The 8,037-nt window shown below is 42.1% G+C and overlaps 1 protein-coding gene across 4 annotated transcripts in view; it reads right to left on the bottom strand.

Moving 5' to 3' along the window:
- The window catches only part of TBC1D19 (TBC1 domain family member 19), a 111,884-nt gene that overhangs the window by 49,654 nt on the left and 54,193 nt on the right, over positions 1-8,037 (bottom strand). For 3 of the 4 annotated variants that reach the window (XM_006154941.3, XM_006154940.3, XM_014590295.2), the window contains exons 9-11: positions 7,633-7,705; positions 1,598-1,636; positions 22-134 (exon numbers count right to left, since the gene is read on the bottom strand). In XM_006154941.3, coding sequence (XP_006155003.1) covers positions 22-134; positions 1,598-1,636; positions 7,633-7,705 — 225 coding nt within the window. The remainder of the gene's footprint in view (positions 1-21; positions 135-1,597; positions 1,637-7,632; positions 7,706-8,037) is intronic. The other variant, XM_006154942.3, reaches the window with a different exon arrangement.

The raw sequence follows: 8,037 nt of genomic DNA, 5'->3' as shown, positions 1-8,037 counted from the left end.
CCCTTCCCCTCCCCCCCTTACCTCGGGCTGGCTGGAGACGTTCAGGATGAGGGCCCACAGCTCGGCCCTCAGCGCCGTGGGGCTGCCTTGCCGGACGTACTGCTGGGCTGCGGCACTGTCCTGTTCGGCCAGAACTGTCAGAAAATCGTAGACCTCGTCAGGAAATTCATATTGCAAAAAGTATCACTGAAATCCTGAACTATCCATTTCTGGGAGGCTCACCTTTCATCTTTCTGTCTGACATGGCTATAGAAATCTTGATTCTGCTTTACTCTCTGGCTTTGACCGGTCCCTATTTATCTACAGATGTCCAGCTCCCCCTGCTACCCAGCCTGGTAAACACCATCGCTCTGCTTTAACTAGAGCTCCATGGGTCTGAAACCAGCAATCAAATATATACAGTAGTTTTGGGGCTTCACAGTCAAATAAAGCCATGCCTACAGAAACCCTAAAGTTCCTATGTATGTTCCACTATGTCATGAATGTTCTAATATGGAGAGGAATGCGATACCTGAAGTACCACAGCCAAGAATTACATGAGAATGTAAGATATCTGTTCTGCTCGATGACCTAGTTATTTGCCAAAATCAACAGAAGAGAGATTTCTAAAGTGAAAACAAAGACATGGTAATCTTTTAAGAAGGCTAGAGTTATTCTTAAGTCACTAAGTTCATACACTAATATATTGCTTTTTTGCTTTCCTTTTCCTTTCCTTTAATGAAAACATTAGCTATTCAGTCTGAAAACCAAAGCTCAAAAACCAAACCAAACCAAAACGATACATTAGACTAACAGTACTTTTTTTTTTTTTAACATTTTCTTCTTAAGAGGAAAGGGGAAAATAATCATACAGAAAAAATGTCATGACCAGATGAAAGAAAAGGATGATATAAAATGAAAAAAGAGGAAACATATTCTTTAATGTGCAGTTGCATTTAATGAGAACATCAAATCAAACAAACGAGTCTTTCAAATAAATATGATTTTGAAAAGCTGAACTAGGGAGTTTGTCCATGACAATATAATTGCCACAGAAGATTCTTTCTGACTCCTAGACTCATCTGCATTTCACATTTCAAAGTCAAAACAGGGTTTATAAAAAAATGAGAAGATGAATCTTCCAAAGATGGGGGAAACCGTCCCTCGGAATACTAAGAGCCACTTTGGCCGCTTCGTCCCACCTGTGCGTGGCCGTCGGGAAGGGTTCCAGGCACGTTCTCTCCTGATGCAGGGGCGCACTCCAGTTAGGGCTAACGAGAGGCGCGTGGGTGCAGCAGAGACAGAGTCTGCCTCTGATTTCCAGACGGAATTCTGCTGCTGAATGGATGAGGCTAACATCCCTGAGGGACGTGTGTCCGCATTTTCTTTCAGTGACCCAGTGGGCACTTCTTCATGTGACATTTACTCATAAAGCCACAGTGATACATTCCCCCTCGTTATTAAGATCCCCACTATATTAGCCAAATAGCTGAGTACTACTCTTCTTCAGGGTTGTAGATTTTCAGAAATTAAACTCCAGTTAGGAGCACATAATGTAGATGTTTATTTAGAATTGTTTCATTTTTAGAAATTATAATAAATATAGTTAAAAGTTTACCTTTTTGCCCAATACGTACATGCTCATTTTCAAAGAGTTCTAAAAATGGTAAAGTAAAATAATTAGACACAATTATGATCAGCCACATTCGGAGCAATATGAGTACATTTTTTCTGGTACTGACACTTTTATTTTAAAAACTGGATGACTATGGGAAAATGTAAGGATATCTATCTTACATGTCCAAAAAATTATTTTCTAAGTTGTTTAAAGTGTATAAAAATTAAATGAGGGTTAAAAGCATTTAATCAAAAATATGTTGATAAATTAATTTTTCCTTTGCTAACATAAAAAATGACTTACAATATACAGAAATAAACTGTGCAGTCATCTTTTCTTTGTCTTTCATTTCTTTCTAAAATAAAGCTTGCCAATACCTTCATTTGTAAAGTACTATCCCCATTACAATCTACTATCAAAATATTTTTAATTAAAAGCCTTTCTACTCTATACATAAAATTCCACTATACAAATGCTTTTTAAAAGAATGGATGGAAAAGATTACTCTTTTTTTAAAAGAAAAGTGCCAATCATGGGACCAGCAGTTGGCGTAATGGCTATGTTGCTGGACTCCCATGCAGTCAACCGTGGTTCGAGTCCCAGATCTGGTGGCTTAAACTCGTGCTAGGTGCATGTGTGTGCGTGCCCAAGATCCCAAGAGGAGAACGGAGGAGAGGGAACTGCGGCATGGTCATCCTCCCTGGGGGGTGATTTCTCGCTTTCTGTCTCTCTGTCTCTCTCTCTTTTTCTTGCGAGCACACGTGCCCTATAGCAAAAATCTCTCAAAAAAAAAAAAAAAGCCAATCATAATGTATAAAAATTCATAGGCTAGACCACATTAGAATTTTTTAAAAACTTGTGTCCAGCAAAAAGTACCATTAAGAGAGCAAGAAGGTAAGTAACAGACTAGAAAAACACATGTGTAATATGTATATCTGGCAAAGGATTTGTATGTAAAACATATAAAGAACTCCGGGTAGAAAAAGACCAAATGAACACAGGACTTAAACAGGTTCCTCAAAAGAGATGACCTAAAGGGCCAATAAGCATAGAAAAGGTACTCGGCCACATTGGTCAGGAAAGAAGTGCAGTAAAACTATCGTGAAATACACGCCCACCGCAATGGCTACATTGGAGAGACTGACCATTTGAAATGGCAGAGAAAGACATGGAGCAGATGGACTTCCACAAAGCTGGTGGAGTGTTCCTGCTGGAACACTGGCCACCTCTGCTGACAGTGAACATGCTACCCTACGACAACTAGCAACTCACTCTCAGACATATACCCGAACGTGCACCTGTGCACACCAACAGACTTGTACAAGACTATTCACAGCAACTCTACTGATACCCGGATAGTGGAAACGAGGCGAAAGACTACCAACAGTAGACTAAGTAGTGGTACAGCCACACAAGGATTACAATGTTTCAGTGAGAATCAATGACGCAGAACTGTATACAATATTACGTATCTTACAAACAATTTTAAGCAAAAGAAGCCAGCTGTAATAGTGTATACTATATGTAGTCATGGCGTATTTATCTATGGTTTTCTATACGAAAACGCATCAGGATTTTTCTGACAACTCAATAAAATAGGCAAAACGAACCTACGATGTTAGGAGTCAGGATAGATGTTACCGACGGGAGTAGTAGAGTCTGGGTGTGTTCCTAAAGGACTTCTGAAATGCCGGTTAATGTTCTGTCTCTTGGTCTGGTTAAAGGTTGCACAAATATTTTTCACTTTGTAGAAACTTACTACTCTGTGTATCTATGGTTTGTGTCTTCTGAGAATATGTTATGCTTCTGTAAAATCGTTTAAAATGACAGCAGAGCAGGCCCAGCCGTGGTGGTGTGTACTGTGTAAACCGTGTGCTCAGTGGGCTGGCCTAGTTTCAATAGCCAGTCCACACTAGAGGGCCAGAGGCAGCGGCACGCACTGGAATCCCAGCAACTCTGGAGGCTGAGACAGAAGGGTGGTCAGCTGAAGGCTGGGCTGGGCAGCAGAGCAAGACCCTATTTAAAAACCAAAACAAAACAAAACAAAACAAACAAACAAACAAACAAAAAAATAGAGTTGGGCCCGGTAGCCACTGACAGGTAGCCAGAGCAAGACAACAACAACAAAATGATGAAACTATGGACGGAAGAACTTTCAGATTTTTTTCCCACTGCAGAGAAAATAAATCAGTTGCTCAACTTCCTTTCCTCGTCCTCCCCACCTCCAAGGAAGGAAGAGCTGTGATTGGATTTGCTGGAGTCCAACAGTAATTAGATGGTCTTTCTGAATGACGGAGCGGACAGTGTGCTACAAGTCAAGACCGCACGTGGGACTGTCTCGGTACACCGGCCTGGGCCCCCTGTCTCCCTGGCGTCCATCCTGACACTTGATCAATGTCTGGTGGGAGAGCTGACACGGAGGCTCTTCGGGGCCACGATCAAGTGTCGCTCAGTGGCCTGCAGGTGTGAGACAAGGGCGTGGGAAAGAGGGGGACCCGTCCTGGACTAAGATTTTAAGTTTCCTGGAAAACCTATTCTGCGATATTGAACTTTAGCCTAGCTAAATATAAAACAAGAATGTGCTGCTATTTTCCATTTCTTGGGTATATGGTTCTCTTGGGAAGGGAGGGAAGGATAGCCATTGCAAGCCTGAGAAGGGATGAATAGGCCAGGGCAGAATTGGGTAACTCAAGGACGTCTAAAAGCAGACTAAACTAACTGCCACCCCCAACAATACATACTTGGATGAACACTAACATAACCCTATTTTTAGCAGTTCTGCTTTGTAAAGTAGAGAAAGAAAAAATAACTGCATCAATGAAGAGACTCTCAGCCTCCTCCAGGCCGCTTTAGGGGTCCCTCCCTCGGCCTCAGCTGCTCCTTACACGTAGTACAGTAATAGCAAGGCCCGGGTCGAAGCCTAGGCTGCTTTCTCCCACATCTTCTGAGAGCAGAGATCATGCCTTATGTCTATGTATCCGCCAGTCCCTGGCCCTTCGCAGGGTCTCAACCCACATGTGCTGGATTCTAAGTGAGTCATAGAAGGAAAAACAATACTTTAGGTTAAGAAATACACTATTTTCTAAAGCACAGCAATTACAAAGTGTAGGGTAATAGTAAGTGATTGGAGAAGACTATTGCAAATGTGAAAAACCTAACTCAAGGTGAGGCATTGTGCCCTGTCCTTTGGCTATCAGTGGCCGCGAACGGAAGCATTCTTACTTCTTTGTGGGTACAGTTTCTGAAGCCTTATACACAAGCGCGGGCTCTGGAAGGCAGCACCGGGGGCAGCGCAGAGCAGCAGCCTTCAGGGGCAGACGGCTCGGTTTTGAATCCCAGCTCGTGCATGGCCTAGTTTTGTGACCTTAACCGAGTTTCTTAACATCTCTGCTTCTTCCATTTTACTTACTTACTGGGTCCTCGGAAAAGTCATAACATATTTTTCTACGTTTGTCTATGCAAAAATACATCAGAACGTTTCTAACAACCCAAAATTCGTTAGTTGTTGCCAGAGAGCACATGTGTTCACCAGAGAGAGACAGACTGAGAGAGACAGAGAGAAAGAGAGACATTTCCCCAGTGGGACTCAGTCATGCCATAATCCTTTGTTCTCCATTTTTCCATCCTGTCAGGATTTGGGACACACACACCCAGGCACCCAGAGTGTTTTTCAAGCCACCAGGGCAGGGATTGCACTGTGGTCAGCCATGGGGGATCTGGCTCACTATGCACAGGGGCTTAACCACTGCACTATAAGGCTAGCCTCACTTTTTCAACTTTTAAACAATGGTTAAAACCATGATGCAATACCACTACAGGCCATGAAAATGACTAAGACAAAGAAGATAGAGTACACCAAACACTAGTGAAGAGCTACAACAGTGACTCTAACACCCTGGTGGTGTGAGTATAAACTGACGCTGCCACTTCTGAAAACTCTTTGGAAGTTATCTACTAAAGCTGAACATATACAACCCTGAGGACCCAGAAACTGCAATTCCAGGCTCATACTCAAGAGAAGAGTACACATAAATTCATCAAAAGATACGTACTAAAATGTTCATAATAGCCTTACTTGTAATAGCCCCAACCTTGAAAGTTCTCAAATACCCATAAACTATAGAGGGAATTCAAAAAATGTATGGTATATTCGTACAGTAAAACAATGCAAAACAAGAAAATTATCTTCAAATAGGTACACAGGTTGGCTTAATCCCATAAGCATTATGTTGAACAAAGGAAGACACGCATTGAAGACACCATTTGTATGAAGCTCAAGAACTGGCAAAACAATTCTATGCTGCTAGAAATCAGAATAGTAATTATCTTTGAAATAAGAACAGAGACTGAAAGAGAGAAGGAAAGAGGCTTCTGTTTCTTGTTCTGGGTGGCATTTTCATAGACGTGTTCAATTTGTGAAAATTCGTTGAGCTGTACTCTTCTGTGGATTTTCTATACGCTTCACGTGGTAATAAAGGATTTTTTTTTTCAAAAGTTTATTTATTCCTTCCATGAGCAAGAGAGACAGAAAGAAAAGAGATAAGAGAGAGATTCAGGCACCCAATAGTGTCTTCATGTCACGGCCCACGCCCAGCTTCCGCCCTGCCTGCAGCATGAGTACAGGCACACCCAGGATACTCAGGGAAGTGAACCTGGAATTTTCCCGAAGGGATCGGCCTTGCAGAGTGTTGCATTACCACTGACCTCCTCAAGCTGTTTTGTTTATTCGTCTTTTTGCCAGAGGGTACGTGCACTTTCCAGAAACAGAGAGACAGAAAGAGAGGGAGAGCGAGGAATCACCCCCAAATGGTGCGCGGTCATGTCACGATCCCTAGTCTTCCGTCTCCATCCTGTCAGGACCTTGGGCACACGCCCACACACCTGGCACGCTTTCTCAATCTGCCCAGTCCTGGACCCAAACCACGTAGTCAGTCACGGGGGATCTGGCGCCCTTAACCACTAGGCCACAGGCTGGCTTCTCCTCAAGTTTGTTTTAGACAGATAATAATACATACCTCCTAGAATTGCTAAGAGATTAAAATGAGACATACCTGCAGCAAATAGCATGTGCTCAGGAATCAGTTACTAATATGCAGCAATACTTATATCACAGTAATAATAAACAGCCAACTTCCTTGACTATAGAAGTTGGATAGTGACTCCCCCAAGTCACTATCTAGAAAGTGGCAGAGGGAAGACTAGAGTAGGCCCCTGCCCTATCTAGTACTGGGTTGTCAGAAAAGTCATGACGTATTTTTGCATAGAAAAACATAGGAAAATACGTCATGACTTTTCTGAGAACCTAATATTATCTCCACTACAATACAGGTCTCCCAACTCTTTAAGACAATTTTCATTTCCTTTTCATCATAGCTAAATACCACTTTGGGAGTCTAGGAAATGTATGCTGTATTTATGCACAAAAAAAGAAGAGTTAGGGGGGCCAGCAGGTGGTGTGTGGTTAAGGTGCTGACTGGAGTGTGAGTCCCGGACAGCTTAAAAGTCATGCCGGGCAATGTGTGCATGCCCAAGATCCCAAGAGAAGAAAGGAAGAGAGGACTGTGGCGTGGCCAGCCCCTCGGGAGGTGATTTCTCACTTTCCTTCTTTCTCTCTCCAGCGAGCACAGGAGCCCTATGGCAAGAACCTAAGATAAAAAAGGAGAGAGAGAGGGAAAGAAAAAGAGAAGTTATGGCAATGACTCAGATTAAAAGATGCTATTCATAGTTATAAAGGCTAAATCTACTAGTAGTAGATCCAGTGTTGTCAGTGTTCACTTAACTCGGTGAAACAAAAGAACAGTAATGGCAGCCAGGGAAGGGGAGTGTGAGTGCCGCCAAGGACGATGCCGAACTCTGGAGAGCTGTCACATGTAGGAGTCTCCTCAATAACTGACAGTAAACCAGAGAGGCAAAGCTGTGCCTAGCTTTCAGCTATACAAGTAGCCACCATAACTTGGAAATAGTAAGGTAAGCCCTAAACTCGCTCCCGCTGATCATTTATCCTTGGTTCTAAGTCATATGGAAGGAATACTCACCAGGAGGCACTTGAGTGGAGTCATCTATACCCAGCTGTCCTGTACTTAAGCCGAGTTCTACAAAGCATTCTTTCTGAAAAATAACAAGGCGGATGAGTGACATCTCACACACATCTTTAAAAGATCACCTTCGCCTAAACGCTTAAATAAATATAAATATAAAATTACTCTTTGCTTTATTCAAGTATCTAAAATAATTTTAAAAATATATTATTAGACATTTAAATAGTACTGTGTTAGTCCAAAATTAAGGAGAGAATAACCATAATTCTTTTCACTATTGCCAATACTATAGGTATTACCATGGAATATGTATTATTCTCATGTGAAATAAACATGAATAGAAAAGATATGTGTTTAGGAAATAAATATGTACAAATGGGGAAAGAAAGTTAAACATACACT

Source organism: Tupaia chinensis, unplaced genomic scaffold (genome assembly GCF_000334495.1).
Source record: "Tupaia chinensis unplaced genomic scaffold, TupChi_1.0 Scaffold000426_1, whole genome shotgun sequence".
NCBI lineage: Eukaryota > Metazoa > Chordata > Mammalia > Scandentia > Tupaiidae > Tupaia > Tupaia belangeri.
The sequence above is the reverse complement of the archived record's forward strand: the minus strand, read 5'-3'. Positions and strand labels throughout refer to the sequence as shown.